At 38.5% G+C, this 15,817-nt stretch overlaps 4 protein-coding genes across 13 annotated transcripts in view; 1 reads left to right on the top strand and 3 right to left on the bottom strand.

The window, feature by feature from the left end:
• Positions 1-1,085, bottom strand: part of akap7 (A-kinase anchoring protein 7) — a 70,259-nt gene extending 69,174 nt beyond the window's left edge. For 3 of the 5 annotated variants that reach the window (XR_012769025.1, XM_075459843.1, XM_075459845.1), the window contains exon 1: positions 484-1,085. Coding sequence is in view for 2 of the 5 variants with exons in the window: in XM_075459843.1 (XP_075315958.1) it covers positions 484-651 (168 nt within the window). In the remaining 3 variants the exon portion in view is untranslated. The remainder of the gene's footprint in view (positions 1-483) is intronic. The other 2 variants (XM_075459849.1, XM_075459850.1) reach the window with 1 other exon arrangement.
• A 199-nt stretch (positions 1,086-1,284) lies between these two features.
• On the bottom strand, positions 1,285-5,302 carry LOC142375435 (uncharacterized). 4 transcript variants are annotated; one of them, XM_075459447.1, is made up of 10 exons: positions 5,222-5,302; positions 4,819-4,887; positions 4,609-4,730; positions 4,461-4,521; positions 4,144-4,296; positions 3,509-3,598; positions 2,908-2,988; positions 2,696-2,776; positions 2,279-2,485; positions 1,285-2,132 (listed from the first exon to the last, which is right to left on the bottom strand). In XM_075459447.1, the coding sequence occupies exons 2-10, from the start codon at positions 4,877-4,879 to the stop codon at positions 1,867-1,869; spliced, it is 1,122 nt and encodes a 373-aa protein (XP_075315562.1). In that variant the 5' UTR covers positions 4,880-4,887; positions 5,222-5,302; the 3' UTR covers positions 1,285-1,866. The 4 variants fall into 4 exon arrangements, with proteins under 4 accessions (XP_075315562.1, XP_075315564.1, XP_075315563.1 ...); XM_075459449.1 differs by having other exon boundaries at positions 2,908-2,982; XM_075459448.1 differs by lacking the exon at positions 5,222-5,302 and adding an exon at positions 5,100-5,207.
• Positions 5,303-5,870: 568 nt separating this feature from the next.
• On the bottom strand, positions 5,871-10,586 carry LOC142375024 (uncharacterized). 2 transcript variants are annotated; one of them, XM_075458940.1, is made up of 8 exons: positions 10,491-10,586; positions 10,127-10,333; positions 9,788-9,909; positions 9,037-9,097; positions 8,803-8,955; positions 7,138-7,227; positions 6,749-6,940; positions 5,871-6,513 (listed from the first exon to the last, which is right to left on the bottom strand). In XM_075458940.1, exons 2-8 carry the CDS (start codon positions 10,185-10,187, stop codon positions 6,137-6,139), a joined length of 1,056 nt encoding a protein of 351 aa, XP_075315055.1. In that variant the 5' UTR covers positions 10,188-10,333; positions 10,491-10,586; the 3' UTR covers positions 5,871-6,136. The 2 variants fall into 2 exon arrangements, with proteins under 2 accessions (XP_075315055.1, XP_075315056.1); XM_075458941.1 differs by lacking the exon at positions 10,491-10,586 and having other exon boundaries at positions 10,127-10,470.
• Positions 10,587-10,595: 9 nt separating this feature from the next.
• Positions 10,596-15,696, top strand: LOC142375025 (uncharacterized). Of its 2 annotated transcripts, none has more exons than XR_012768863.1 (2): positions 10,596-11,684; positions 11,994-15,696. XR_012768863.1 is itself a non-coding variant. In XM_075458942.1 (2 exons), the coding sequence occupies exons 1-2, from the start codon at positions 10,861-10,863 to the stop codon at positions 12,000-12,002; spliced, it is 780 nt and encodes a 259-aa protein (XP_075315057.1). In that variant the 5' UTR covers positions 10,596-10,860; the 3' UTR covers positions 12,003-15,696. The 2 variants fall into 2 exon arrangements, 1 of the variants encoding a protein (XP_075315057.1); XM_075458942.1 differs by having other exon boundaries at positions 10,596-11,631.
• Positions 15,697-15,817: the final 121 nt, after the last annotated feature.

Genomic DNA, 15,817 nt, shown 5'->3' with positions numbered 1-15,817 from the left:
CTAACATGCTGGTAAGAAAGTTTCACTGGTGCACTGATAGTGTTAAAATTAGCCTGTTCAAGGCATACTGCACCCCCCTGTATACTGCCCCCCTGTGGGCTAAGTATAAAAAGGGTAGCCTGCAGAAACTCCAAGTCGCATATAATGATGGGCTGCGCATTCTGCTTAAGAAGCCCAGGTGGAGCAGTGCAAGTGAATTGTTTTGTGGTGTAGGGGTTAACACATTCCATGCATTGTTGAGGATTTTAATGTATAGTTTTATCTGTAGATTGGATGGTTCATGGAATCAAATTATTATGCTACTGTCAAATCCTGCGCTTAGTGCGGTGCGATACCAGTCATATATGTGGAAACACTGGTACAAGTGTCTTTTATAAGTGTGTTTCTGTTTGTCTTTGTGTATTGTCTGTGTACTGTGTTTTGATTTTTGAAGATGGACCCTGAGTCTGGAATAAAGTTGATGATGATGATGATGATGATTACCTGGAGTCCCAACCGGTGCGCAGACGGTGTGGACGCGCTGACTTTTGGAGTGCGATTGGTAGAGCACAGCTTCCGAACAGGCAGCTCATTCACGGCATTTATCCTCTGTAAACAAACAGTTTTTGAACACTGCAACCCGAGCCTCAGCAGCACGCGGCCAAAGATCATGACAGACAAACGTGGTGAATTTTAGGTCACGCAAAAAGTGGTGTTAGCAGCTGTCGAGGAGAGATACCCCAGCTAACTACGGCAAACTAACCCTTAAAGAGGGGCAAAACCATTGGCGCACAGGTCTTTTCAGGACATACGAATGAGAAACTTCAAGTCACTGGCTTTGCTCACCTTAAGCAAACACCTGTTGAAATGAATCAAGCTGCCATTCCGCACAAAATCTGTAGCTGAACGGCTACTAGCTAACTGTCGCTAAGGAGTTGTGCTGCTAATTAGAAAAACTAGCCAGGATGACGCCTTTCGATAACTTGTCATTATGTCGTCCACTTAAAAAGTACGCTGGCGGTGATATTTGACAGAACAGTCTAGTGACAAACAAATAAAATGTTAGTATCGCGCTAATCGGTGGCAAGCAACCGGAAGTAACAACTGTAAACACTATCTAGGTTCCGGTTTGACTTTTCAAAGCAATATATACTTTGAAAAAATAAAAGTCCAGTGCACTTAGCGAATGAAAAAGCAAAGCCTGGTCTACCAAATACTGCCAACACTGTACTGAATAAAAGCATATAAAATACTATTACTAATACAGCTCAAATAAAACAGGATTAGTTAGACAAGAGACAGCAATTACTGTTGTTTCCCAGCAGATTCAGATTATTCAGAACTGGTTTATTTATTTGTTTTGAAAGTACTCAGTTGTACATCATAAATGGTACAGAGTTGTTTCACGTTTGTGGCAACACACATAAAAACAAATCACTAGAAATTTAATTTTAACTTCAATTTCTTTTCATCTAAATAACGACCAGAAACCATGGTACACTCCTTTGCAACTCCAATCCTTAATGGAGTCTTCCCCAGCACCGTGGTGCACAAGATCAAACATAAAGAGGAGGACTGAAACAGTCATAATTAGAAATAAACAAAAATACATAGAGAGCTCAATAAAAACATTAATATGCAAATAAATGCAACTAATTAGAGTGTTAAACTGACCTTTCTGATTTTCATTTTCATCTGCATTCATTTAGCTTTGTTTTAATAATCCTATTCATTCACTGCCATGTTAATTTATTTATCCTTTTATACACATTTGTATTCACTCCTGCACATGGTGGTTTCAGTTCTCCATAGAAACCAGAGGCAAATAAGCTTGTTTGAATAAGTTTATACTTTCCCCAAACTCAATCTCTATGGCTCGAATTATAATCATGTCAGTTGATAATGCCCCCCCCCCATGTTCATGGAATTTTCATTGGCATCTTGAAAAGCACGACTACAGTGCTTCATTAATTCTTTCCCTATCGCAGATGCAGCGTCTTCATTTTGGCTGCAATTTAATAATCCATGCTTTGTGTCATGGTAGAAAACATCAACATGCAACAAAATATGGTTACCATCCCATGCCTTCCTAGAGGTAGTGGGTTTGGCTTCATGAGAGTGATGCATCAAGACCAGAATGACAGGCTTTTCACCTGTGGAAATAGAAAGAAAGGGAGCATGAGAAAGAATCTATATCTACCATATTCCCAAACTTAAAAATGTTAATGTTGAAAAGTCTGATTGGAGACGAGTGATATTTCTCCTCAGCATAGATGGTCAGAAAAAGTCTTTCTCTCACCTTTAACTTCCCTCATGGCTTCGTTGACATCCGTCGTGGAACGTGACACTATAGGACAGAAGACAATAACGATCTGGTAATCCTCGCTGTTCTGGGTCTCTTCCAGTTTGACCGAGTGAAACTGAAGGGAATTCTGTATTTTGTCCAGTAGCTGAAGATGGGCGCCAAAAGTTTTGCCGCTGACAACCATCTTGTACTTCAGTGTTTCTGTGAAATAAATAAATAAATAACAGAAACTTACAGCAAAAAGTACTTTGTGAACCGAACTAATTGCCTAACTATTAAATCTCATAAGAGGCAAATGTGAGTTATAAATCCTTTTTAAAGTAAACAGTATTCTAATGATACGAACACATGAAGAAACATGCAAAAAATCTGTTGTCAGGAGACTGCAAAAGGAAAGAAAGTGAGATATACCATGAGCTTGCTGTGGGCTGTCTGCAGCTTTTCTTTTGGTGGATTGTTTCCAACCAAAGGAGGCTGAGGAGGCTGAGGCACCTGACGAGAAAAACATGTTGGACACAGCAGCATAATAAGCCTAGTCATTCAAAATTGTAGAAAAAAACAAATCAAAGTAAAACATATGCAGGGTCACACAACCTGCAATGAATAAACTCAACATGAATTACCTAGGTCCCAGAACATTCCAACAGCCGCACTCAACACATCTTGAGCCCTTAACCTTGTCACGTTTGGTTTGATTTCTGTAACTCAACGTGTCAATCAACGGCATGAACATGGGGGTGAAAAACACTAAAAGATAGCCTATGCATTTATAAATCTACGTATCAACACAACACTAAAAATACACATTGTACTGTTACATTGTATACACATTGTACTGGTACTGTTACACCGGGAGAAACCCCCGGCGGTGCAACCCAGCCCAGCGATCTCTGGAATTATATAATTTTTAAGGTATCTAAGAGAAGAAAAATGATGTTTCGCAACGAACGTTTTGTTATTTTTTACAATGTGTGATGCAAAGAAAATCAATACAACCTGCATTTTTCCTCAGCTTTGTTATTTGTATTCTTACCAGCAGCATTAAAACATTAAGAAGAAATTAGAGCCCCGACTTTGATGACAGTCGTATGCTGAACTGTATGTTGCTAAGACTGTCAAGTTTTAAAGTCAACCACCTTGTGTCTCAGAGTTGCTGCTCATATTGTGCAACAACTTATCTGAACTGTGACAAATTGTTAACTCTGTGCCTTATCTATACGATACCATTTTCTTCTTTTCCTGCCTGGCTCTTTTGGCGTGTCATCGCTCTGTTGGACCCTTCATCTCCTTTGCTCGTCCTGTTATCTTCTCTTCCTAAAAAGGTTGCAATTGAAACACATATTGAGTTCATTTATGTGCACCTTAAAATAAATTTTCTTTATAAAGAGGTCTGCTCCGATAGGTCATCGTCTGGCGTTTGCTCAGCTTTGCTCACTTCATGTGTAGACGTATCCTGCCATTTTTATACCTATTAATGGTGAGCTGTTTAGTTATTTGCTGCTTATTTTCATGCTCCTCCGCTGTTCCGTGAGAATTTTCCTGTTCCAGACAGTCCGTTACATAGCACTGACCATTTGTAAAAGCGTGCCTTGGTTGTGTGAGAAAGACAAGCTGGGTATGGATCCCTGCTTTGGTTAAAAGCGCCTGATAAATGAAGGTAAAATGACTGTTTCTGGAGTTCAATGCATAATTGGAACACATCCCGTTTTAAGATATTTCTCTGGACGTGAGATCCAGCCCCAGACACCCAGGACAAACATCCCCTGTGATTGCATATTAGCATCTCATCAGCTGTGGGAAATCTGCTCACTGCAAACTGAAGTATGCTTTTAAATGAAATAAAACGCTGTCATTATGACCTGTGTAAGGTTCCTGGTCTGGCTGAGCTTTGCTGCTGCTCTCCAGGACGTTGATATGAGCTTCAAGAAAACTCTGCACATGATTCACTTGATCCTTCATGTCCCTCAGGATTTGGAGGTCGTCAACCAGGACCCCGTTGTAGGTAAGGGCTCCTGGATGGAGAGAAGTGAGTTAGCCTCTGCATGATGCTCAAAAACACCTAAGTGTAGCCAAACACCAATATCAGAGCCAAAATAAGAACAATTATATTGAGTGTGCCTCAATATGTATATATTTAAAAAAAAAAAAGTTAAACTGCCATCAAGCCTCTACTTACCCCTGAGATTTTCATTTGGGATTAACTGTTTCAGTTTTCTGAGGAGTTCTTCAACTGGTTTCTAAAACAAACAAAATAAGTCAAACAATAAATATAAATCTGGAGGTTCCAAATCACTCCGATTAGATACCTTCCCACTCAGCCCTACCTCTTTGTGTATTATCCTAAAGATTGTCCTTCTAAGCTTGAAGTTCTTAACCGTAGGAAACAGCTCGTGCAGCTCATCCCGAGTCAGTGACTGGATCTCCGAGTCAGTGCGAAGGTCTGCCTCTGAAGGAACATGGCGGTTAATTCAAGCAATATATCAGTTTATTTGAACTAGTTTAGGCACTATGCATCTAAAATAAAAGCCACTTACTCTCCAGTACAGAGGCAGCCTCTCTATTAATCTGTTGTATTTCCCTCAGTAAAACAGACATGATGTCACCTGCAGAGACGGAAACGGAGGGCAAGAAAACAACGGAGTTATGACGCGGGTTTAGCATGCATTTTTATCTCTTCTGTCTTCCCTTTTGTCCGGATTGAAAATGTTCAAAAGTCGACGACAAATCTTCATGAACAGGTCGGCGTGAGACAGCAAAAAGGGGAGGGCAGGGGTTCCTGAACTGACCAAAGCGCACTTTACTTCGGTTAATTTACCTGAAAAACGGGGTGTCAGTAGTGCGACAGCAGCGTGGGTTAGTTAGCTGTAAATGATCTCAGCAAATTCGGAAATATAATTATAGATATATGCGTCTGTCCATGTAAACATTTGTACTCACCGTTTCCAGGAAACAGAAAGCAAAAGCAAACTCAAAGGGACTGCCTTCTGGTGACGCAGCGCTCGGACGAAGGAGTTGACGCCCAAACTTTTTTCTGCCGTGAATGTTTTTTTTTTTTTTTACTCACTGCTTCAGCCTTGTGGCTTGCTTTCTGTCAAATAAATAACAACACAGTGTAATATGCCATGTGTTGTTGTTCATCTGAGGTGGCACGTACCTCATTTTAAGCCTTTGTAACACATTTGTACGGAAGAGTATTAGGGCCAGGCATAAGAAAAAATATTTATATTTTGCCTGTCGAGATTAAAGTCGACGTGTCATGTGGACTTTATTCTCGACATTTCTACTTTATTGTCGACATGTGGACTTTATTCTCGACATTTCGAGAGGGAGTGTTTTCTTTCTCACGAACGCACAACCAACTGATCCAACAAACCATGAGCTCAACTTGACACACAAGTCGAGCGCAGTGTATTTTCATTATTTTTGTTAACTCAATCAGAAATTACGCACACCTCCTTTTTGGTCACTGGTATATTACTCTGCAACAACATGATTAGATGTTAACAGAAAAAAAATTCCACCAAAAGTTGAGTATTAAAAGGCAAAGAAGATGGATATCAGGATCAAGAATATGTTTTATTATTTACATTTCTAAATAGAATTGCACATGGTTAAACGGCATTGTGTGATTTTCTTTTTTGATTCATGCCATAATTATTTAGTTTTTTTGTTAAGTAAAACCAATAGAAGGATATATATACATATATAAAGCTTGATACCATATTTGAAATGTTAACTAAAAAGCATTACATCAGCAAGCAGAAAAGATCTGATATTAAGTTCAATGAAGTTATTAATGTCTATATCACATAATTGAAAAAAGTAACGGCAGTTTCTCTTCTGTCCCCACTTCTACTCCCCACCCTCCCAAATACTTTTACTTTCACTATCACTGCTGCTGCTGCTGCTGCTCCCGCTAAACAACCTGAAACCCAACTCACTGCCACCACTGTCAATATGAGAGCCTCTGTCTCCAGAAATTCTCCCGGTCCTCTGATAATCACCATTCACATCCCATTTACATCTCGGAATACTGTACTCCAGTAATTTGCTTAGTATCTGAGAGACGGCCACGGTATTTTCTTGACACCTCAGTAATCCACGGGCTGTCTCGTGGTAGAAAACACTGACGTCCAACACGACATTCGAGTAGTCGGACCATGTTCTCACTGCTGCGTGCTTGACCTGGTGGGTTTGGTGCATCAGCACCAGAATGACAGGGACATCCCCTGTGGAGAGCAAATGAAAAGAGGGAGCGTGAGACGGTCGGGGTGGAGAACTTTGAGCTGGAGGGTTCAGTGTACAAGAAGTAGCGATATCTAGTGGATATCTCTAAAACAACTGTAAATCAAAAGAATGTTGGTTATTTAATGTTGACAATCTCAAGCACACAGGACTGCAACTCAAAATAAAAACCAAACAAATGAACTGAAAAGTGGGCTAAAAAAAAGGTCCCTCTCTTACCTTTTAAACTAGTGATGGCTGTATTGATTTCTGTCCCAGCGCGTGAACTTATTTGGCAGAAGACAATAATGATCTGGCCATCCTCACTGCATGAAATGAACTGGACCTGGTCCTGAACTTGTGCCTGGACCTTGGCCATCAACTGAAGATGGGCATCAAAGGTTCTACCACTGACAACCATCTGGTACATCACTGAGGCAACAGAAGGGGGGGAGGGGGGTTGAAGTGCTTTATTTTGATGGAATCTCTACATGGACACTGCAACTTACAATTTTGTTACATCGATATAGACATTGACATTCACAAACTCTTCCATGTAATAAAAGAGCAAAGTGTAAATCAAGCTCAGAGTTGTGCTTCGCGAACATTTTTAAAAAAGTGAGATGTACCTTGAGCTCCGTATGGATGGATATCAGCTGGGATGTTGTGGGGCTCCACCGGAGCGCAGAGGGCTGAGGTGCTCGCGCCTGGCAAAACATCTGTGGGTCCAATGACATGGTGGTGTCACAGTTTGCCACATTTTTACTTATCAATTTCTCTCTGTACTTAAACTATTGCTTTCCAGTAATCATCTCCTGCTTATGTAATTCTCACACTTTTTGGACACTTTTTTATCTGCCCAGCTGGTCCTGCAGCTTTGTAAGAATCCTTTTTGACAACCTGATTTGCCTGTCCTTGTCTTTAACCAACGGGGGGGGGGGGGGGGGGGGATATTACTAAACAAGAAGCTGGAAAAAGATGAGATTAGAAGCAATCAGGGCAGGATATTTACCCTGCAACCATGTGGTGTGCGTCTGTGATATATTATTCTGAACATTCAGTAAACAGCTTCTTCCAGAGCTTTGGACTGTGTGACTACATAATGAAGGACAGGACCTCATTCATGTGATATCAGGTGGATGCAGGCGCTGAATCGTACATGCTCGGTGCTCGAGGTGGTTAGAAGCTTTCATAGCTAGGGAGAGGATGAGATAGTGTTTGAGCGACTTACATTTGTGGATTATGGCAGCGGAAACATTGGATGGAGTCAGTGAACCTTAAACTTTATGCATGTACAGGAGGCTTTACAAATTTTCAGATTATGTATCTTTTTAGGAAATTGCATTTGTTTGAATTTGTGAGATATCGAACATTTTTGAAAATCCGTAATGTGATCTTTGTATTACAGAAATTTTTAAAAATATATACAGTATATATATATTTTTTTTAAGTACAGCCAAGTCACAGTCGCCAATATCATATATATCATTTGAAATATTGTTATTTTCAATCACTTACTACAGCATTAAGCAACAAAATGGCTGCAGCTCACAATTAAAGTACTGTATTGGGATCTCTGTAATTGTACTGAATTTACTTCAGGTGCGAAACGGACGTTTTTTCCTGGAAAAACTCAGGAAAAAGAATACAGCCTCAAGAAGACTGAACGTTCAATCAAGGAGAATGTGAAAGACTTCCAAAGGAGTGCTTCACCAGGCTCGTAGGATTAAGTCTAAAACGAGCTGAGGCTGTATTTGCTACCAAATGTGTCGAGGTGCTCCATTTGTAAATCACATTCCCGTTCTTCCGAATGTCTCATCGTTTTAAATAGGCCACTTCCTTTGGTGGCTAGAGCCAAAGACGAAGTTCGAAACTTGCAGCAGTTACTGATTTGGTCAGTAATTAAGAGGGTGAATGACAGATTATCGCTTGTTCATTTCTGACTAATCAACAAACATTTTAAGAGAACACAATCAAACAAACGTTTCCCTTAAAAGGAGTCATTTGTTTCCAACTCTCAAAGGTGCCTTAACCAGGCACTCAGTGGAGGTCTGAATGCAAATATAAATGAGATATTTTCAGTAAATCTACACTCCAAAAACCTTTTGTAAATTAGTTAAAATGATTCTGAAAGATAAAAAAGAATCGAGGCGTGAAATTAAGGGTCTGAAAACTTCCTGCTGACGCTGTAAGAAGAACAGCATCCACATGTCGGAGGTGGACGCGTGAGAGTTCTTTTGAGAAACAACCAGGAACATTTACCGCGTGAAATCTGTAAATTACAATAAAACAACCTCTGTCAGGTTCCTGGTCTGCCTGAGCTTTGTTGATGTCCTCCAGTAGTCCAATATGAGCTTCAAGGAAACTCTGCACTTTCTGAACTTGAGTCTTCACGTCCTTTAGGATATGAAGGTAGTCGACCAAGACCCCATGTGTAGACAGAGCAGCTGGGGAGAAAGTGTCAGGGCGCGTGTAAGAATGTTGCTTATGCGTTTTCAAACTATGTCAGTCCAAAACAAAAACCTTACCCCTGAGAGAATCACTTGGGATTAAACCTTGGAGTTCTTTCAGAAGCACATTAACTGGTTTCTGTGCAGATTAAACACAAAAATAAATTAATCCTGATGACATTTCATGTGTATGCATTGCACAATTTAAGTGTATGAGATCTAAAGCATAGAGTACTATGTAAAAGTCTTAAGCCACCCATCATGTCTTTGTATTTAGCTTCAAATGAGCCCGATTTTCTTGTCATCTTTAAAGTGGCCCTGAGCGATAATTCTCTGGTCTCTGAGGGTCTTTAAAAAATACTTTTTGGACACTGGCTGCTTTTTTACACTTATTTTCAGTGTTTTTCTGTTTGATAAGCCACTTAAAAAACAATGAGCTATGTGTCATTCAAGCATTCACTAGAGACTGGTCGTTTCGATGAGAAAGTTTTTCAAATGTACAACAGCAATGTACACCAATACAGTGATTTCCAATGGACCATTAGCTTCAAACTTGTCATATCTTAGAATGGTGTGGAATGTGTCCTTGAACATTTTCTGGAAACTGGAAAAGTGGAGGTCAATAAGGCTTCTGGACAGATGACAGAAAGCTAAGAGGGTTCAGGCTGTGTTGAAGAATAAAGGCGCTCGTGCCAAATATTGCCTTTCAAGCTTGTTAGAACTGCATTGACATTTATGTTTGCCCCTATTCCCTGTTTTCTTAGCACAGTATAAAACAAATGGTGGGTGGCTCAAGACCTTTGCACAGCACCAAATAGGACAAACTCACCTGTTTGTGTATCATTCCAAAGATGTTCCTTCTAAGCTTGAGGTTCTCAGCCCCAGGAAAGAGCTCGTGCAGGTCTTCTCGAGTCAGTGACTGGATCTCTGAATCTGTGCAAAAGTCTGCACCTGCGGTAACAGATAACAGATGTGTTGTCCAGCGGGCATTTGATTGACAGGTTGATTTTAAATATATATATATATAATATATCAAACAAGACTGGACATTGCGACTGAAAGACAGTCTCGTGCACATCTGTGCATGCAAGCATAGACGCACACAAACATGCACTGTGTAACTGTATCTACAGTTTATTTATGTCACTTTTAAAAAGCAGTCCCTTACGTTCCAGCACAGCAGCAGCTGCTGCGTCGGTGCGCCTTATTTTCCTCAGCAGAACAGACATGGCTTCACCTGAAGAAAGCGGCAGGTGTTTGGGATTCAACACGCTGTTTTTTTTTTCCCGTTTCTGTGCGCCTCGCTGCGTCTCTGCTTTGTTTGTTTGTTTTTGGAATTCAAGGCACTTCGGGGGGGAATTCTGATCTCCAGATTCTGAAAAGTCACGTCGGAGGGGTTAAAGGGAAAGAGAGAGACAGACAGACAGAGAGAGAGAGACAGACTATAGTGAAAATACATGTAAAGTGTGAACCAGTCACCGAAATAGAAATATTCCAGACTTGAGCTCTAGGCTCATAAAGTTGTCACCCACCGTTTTCCCGTCAACACAACGTGAGAGAGGAAGGGGGCCGAGGTGTTCACGTCGTGACGTAGTGACCGCTTTCAAAAGGTCGGTGGTCGTCAGAACAGAGGGGGTCGCGCAAGATGGCGACTGCAGCAGACGTGTAAGTGCGAAGCTCTGCAGCATTAACGAGTATCTGATGATAATTTGACGAGGCCAACGGTTTGAACGGCTTGTTAAACGGCTAAACACCAACCAAACAAGGATAGAAGAGTTTTGATAATAGGTTGAAGATTCTGACGAGTGACGACCTACGGACATTAACTCTCCTGACACGTGCGTCAACTAAGCTACAAGCTAGCCTACGAAGCTAACACCAACATTGCACCAGTGAGCCGAAATGACAAAGAGAGACGCAAAAAAAAAAGAAGTCACAAAAGGAAATCTGGTGATGGACATGGAGCCAGAGGAGAGTTTCTACGGCTTGTGTTCTCCTCTTCCCGAGACTCCCAGCAAAAGTCCAAACCCAAAGAAACTGTGTGGAGAAAACAAGGAGAAGGACACGGTTTCTAACTCCGACATCCTCCAAGCCATACGTGAGTTAAAGCGGGGTTTTTCCGTCTTTGAGCAGCAAATGAAACAAAACACTGCGGACATTAAAGAGGCAAAAGAAGTAATGAAAGGGCTTAATTTTCAAGCTAAAGAAACGGAGGATAAAGTGATAACGCTGGATAAAAGAGTGGACGAACTGAAAGAAAAAACCGAAGAAGGAGAAAGATACAGCAGAAGATGGAATCTGCGCCTCATCAACCTCCCAGAAAAGGAAAACGAAGATGTGAGGCATGAAGTCCTCAAAATATTGAGCCAGATTGCACCGGATGAAAAAAGTAAGATGGGGTTCCTGGTTGACACGGTACACAGAGTGGGACGCCCGAGGGATGATAACAAACCGCGTCCAGTCATCATCCAGTTCAACATGCGGACCTTCAGGATTAAGATTTGGAGAGAATCACGCAACGCTGACATCCTGAAGAAGATGAACCTCCGTATGGCCGAAGACCTGACCCGCTTCGAGAAAGACTGCAGAAACAAACTGTGGCCTTTAGTCGAACAGGCACGTAAGGATGGAAAGAAAACCAGATGGCAAGGGCCGATCGTCTTCATCGATGGGGTAAAATTCACTGCGTGAAAAGCCAGCTCTGAAGACCATGATGCTTATTAAAAGTAAAAAAAAAAGAATATTAAGAAAGCTCATTACAAGTAATGTTATGGCCTCAAAACAGCACATTTTATATGCCTGATACTCATAATGTTCAGAGTTTTTCTAACTTTTTCCAAAGGTAGAGAGTTTTTATAAAAAGCTCTTTTCTTGTTGTTGTTTTCTTTTTGATTGTTCAAGTTAGTCGGCATCCAGCTATTTCTATTTTTTTTATTTATGGCGACCAACAATTTCATCAACCTTAAAGTATTTTCTCTTAATGTCAATGGTATACGCAATATTACCAAAAGAAAGGCAATTTTTTTGTTTTGCAGAAGGTCTAACGCCGATTTACTTTTTCTACAAGAGACACACTCCTGTGAAGATGATCGTAAATTCTGGAGAAGTCAATGGGGAGACCAGATTTATTTAAGTCATGGTTCTAACAACTCAGCAGGAGTAGCTATTCTGTTTAATAAATTTAAAGGGGATGTTATAGAATCTCACTTATCTGAAGAAGGTAGATGGATTATTTTAGTGCTTAGAGTAAACAATGTGATTCTGGTGGTGAATAACATTTATGGTTATAATTACAATGCTCTAGCAAAAAATATGATTGTCCAACTGACAGCAAAACTTTTGAAGCTCAAAGAGAAATATAAAGAGGCCCACTTAATAATTGGCGGTGACCTAAATGATGCAGCTGATGACTTAATGGACAGAGTACCAGCAAGAATATCTTCCAATTCAAGATTTAAAGTGATATCACACTTAGGTGAGCAACTTAATGTTATAGACGCCTGGCGATATATCCACCCTTACCAAAAAGAGTATACATGGAGTAGTGCTAGTGGTTCTTTACAATCTCGAATAGACATGTGGTTAATATCTTCTTACACTATGCAATATGTTTCCGAAATATCACATAGTTATGCCCCCTTTTCAGATCACAAAATGATAGTCATTTCCTTTACTAATCCTCTAAAACAAAAAGCAACACTGCGTGGTTACTGGAAATTAAATTGTAATTTACTGAAAGATGAAGCTTTCTGTAACTCAGTCAAAGCAATTGCTGGGAATATTTTCAATGAAAAAGAACTTAGTAATATACAAAAATGGGAATTTTTTAAATTTAAAATCAGAGAATCAGCTATTAGACACAGTAAAGAAATGAAAAAACGCAGCAATCTTAAAGAATCTGAAATCATGAAAGAACTAAATATCCTAATAAACAAAAGTTCCCCTACTCCAGAGGAAGAAATTAAACTGATAAAATTGAAAGATGATTTAGATAGTTTATATATTAATATGACCAAGGGAGCCTTTGTACGCTCCAGGGCTAAATGGTTAGAGGAAGGTGAGAAGAATACAAGCTACTTTTTCGCCCTAGAAAAAAGGAACTACAAGAGAAATAATATCACATCTCTAAAAATAGATAATTCTGTAACCTCCAACCCAACTGATTTAGCAAATCACGCCTTTCAATTTTATTCTGACCTATACAGCTCTAATTATAATTCAATAAAAGGTGAAGAATTTATTAATAATGTTAAAGAATTTACTCCCAAAATATCAGATAATTTTAAATTGGATTGCGAAAAACCTATCTCTAAAGTTGAAATCCTTGAAGCTGTAAACAAAATGAAAAAAGGTAAATCTCCAGGAATGGACGGTCTTCCTGTCGAATTTTACCAGTGCTTTTGGGAAATAATTGAAAGACCTCTTTTTGAAATGCTGAAAGAATGTACAAATAATGAAGAAATGACCACAACCATGAAACAAGGCATAATAACTTTGCTTCCCAAACCAGACAAAGACCACCTTCTATTGGATAACTGGAGACCAATAACATTGCTCAATGTTGACTATAAAATACTCTCACTAATTTTCGCCAGGCGTTTAAGAAAAGGTTTAAGTGAAATCATACATGAAACTCAAACTGGCTTTATGAATAATCGCCACATAAGTTGCAACATTAGGTTTATCCTTGACTTAATAGATTACTCTGAATATGTTGATTCAGACGCTTTAATTTTATTTTTAGACTTCTACAAGGCATTCGATAGTGTAGAGCATCAATTTTTATTTAAATCTCTTCAAACCTTCGGTTTTGGTGAACATTTTGTATCCTATATTAGAATGCTCTATAAAGATATTAGTAGCTGTGTCATGTTATTCCCAAATACCACAAAAAGATTTTCAGTGTCTAGGTCAGTCCGTCAAGGATGTCCTTGCTCCCCATTTCTCTTTCTTATAGTCGTTGAATTGCTTTCAATACAAATTAGACAGAGCAATGTCTTTCGAGGGTTAAAGATTTTTGAGAGAGAGATTAGGATAACTCAATTAGCGGACGATACAGTCTTATTTTTGGAAAATAAACAACAAATAGAGACAGCACTTAAGATAATAGACACCTTTTCTGTTGCTTCAGGTTTAAAACTTAATTTAAAAAAATGTGAAATACTATGTCTCTACAACACAAATGAAACTCTTATATGTAAAATACCAATTAAAGAAAATATTAAGTATCTTGGAATTTATATTTCTAAAAATATAATTGAACGTCAAACAAAAAACTTCAAACCTAAAATACAAAAAACTAAAAATATTTTCAATATGTGGCTCCAAAGAGATCTGTCCCTATTAGGTAGAGTTCTTCTGAGTAAAGCAGACGGTATCTCTAGATTTGTATATCCTACTCTCTCTCTTTTTGTTCAACAATCCCTTTGTAAAGAAATAAATAATACCCTAATAAGTTTTGTCTGGAAAAACAAATGCCATCGTTTAAAAAAAGAGATCTTGGCAGCCCCAAGAGGAGATGGTGGTATGGAGCTGTTAGACTATATGGATGTGAACTATACCTTTAAGACAAAATGGATAAAAGAATATTTGAAAAAGCCAGAATCTCTTTGGTATTTTATACCTCAGAATATTTTTGGGAAAGTTGGAGGGTTACCTTTTCTCCTAAATTGTGATTATAATGTTTCAAAATTACCCCTAAAATTATCTAAATTTCACCAACAAGCCATTTCAGCAGCAAAACTATGCTTTGTCCATAACTTCTCTCCACATAAAACTATTATATGGAACAATGAGTTCATAACTAGGAAAAATAAATCACTATTTCTGAAACATTGGATTGAAAAAGGAATAATATATCTTAAGGATTTACAAAATGATGTAGGTGAAATTTTTAGTTATGAAGAATTTCTTAGATCTAAAATCTTCCCTGTTACCTATAAAGAATTTCAAACAGTGATAAAAGCTATTCCCAGTGGCATTCTCCAATTGATAAAAGGTCATTTTGAAAGGCAAGAGGCAGAGAAAGTTGACTTTACCCTCTTTATTAATGGTATAAACATTATGAGTCACCATTGTAACAATAAACATATAAGGAATCATTTTTTCAGGAAAAGGAAAATTACACCTCGAGGAAAATTTGTATGGTCTTCCTCTTTCTCTGACATTAATTGGAAAACAACATGGCTCCTTCCACATAAATTTGTTATCTCCAATAAAATCAAAGAAGTTCAATATAAAATTATACATAACATCTACCCCACTAACAAATTTGTATCAAAATTTGTCAATATTGATGCCAATTGTGTATTTTGTAATGCCGAAGTGGAAACGATTAGGCACCTTTTCATTGAATGTAATTTTTCCCAGATTTTTTGGAAAAAAATCGAAGCTTACATCACATCACATTCCAACATACCAATTAATTTGAATGCCAAAGATATACTGTTATACTATAATAATAAAGATAGGAAAATGCAACACTTAATTAATCTGATTATTCTAATTGCAAAATTCCACATACATAAAACCAAATTTTCTAAAGGTCGACCTTTCTTTCCTGTTTTTGAAATTGATTTCAAGAACTACCTCGAATGTATTAAAAGAATTGATAATAAAAAATGTATACACACTGTTAACATAATTGAAGGAATATTTGGAGAAATATAATATGTCCTGCCATTTTCTTTCTCCTTTTATTTAATTTCATTTATTTTATTATATTTAGGTTACCTATGTAATGACCTATGCACCTTATCCACTTTGTCTCATACTGTATTTGTTTTATTTAAATCCTTGATGCCTGACTGTTTTGTATTGTCCACAGTCAATGTTCTGATTGTGATTGGAACTTTTAAAT

Source organism: Odontesthes bonariensis, chromosome 24 (assembly GCF_027942865.1).
Source record: "Odontesthes bonariensis isolate fOdoBon6 chromosome 24, fOdoBon6.hap1, whole genome shotgun sequence".
NCBI classification, from domain to species: domain Eukaryota; kingdom Metazoa; phylum Chordata; class Actinopteri; order Atheriniformes; family Atherinopsidae; genus Odontesthes; species Odontesthes bonariensis.
Note: the sequence above shows the minus strand (reverse complement) of the source record. Positions and strands in the feature narration are given on the sequence as shown.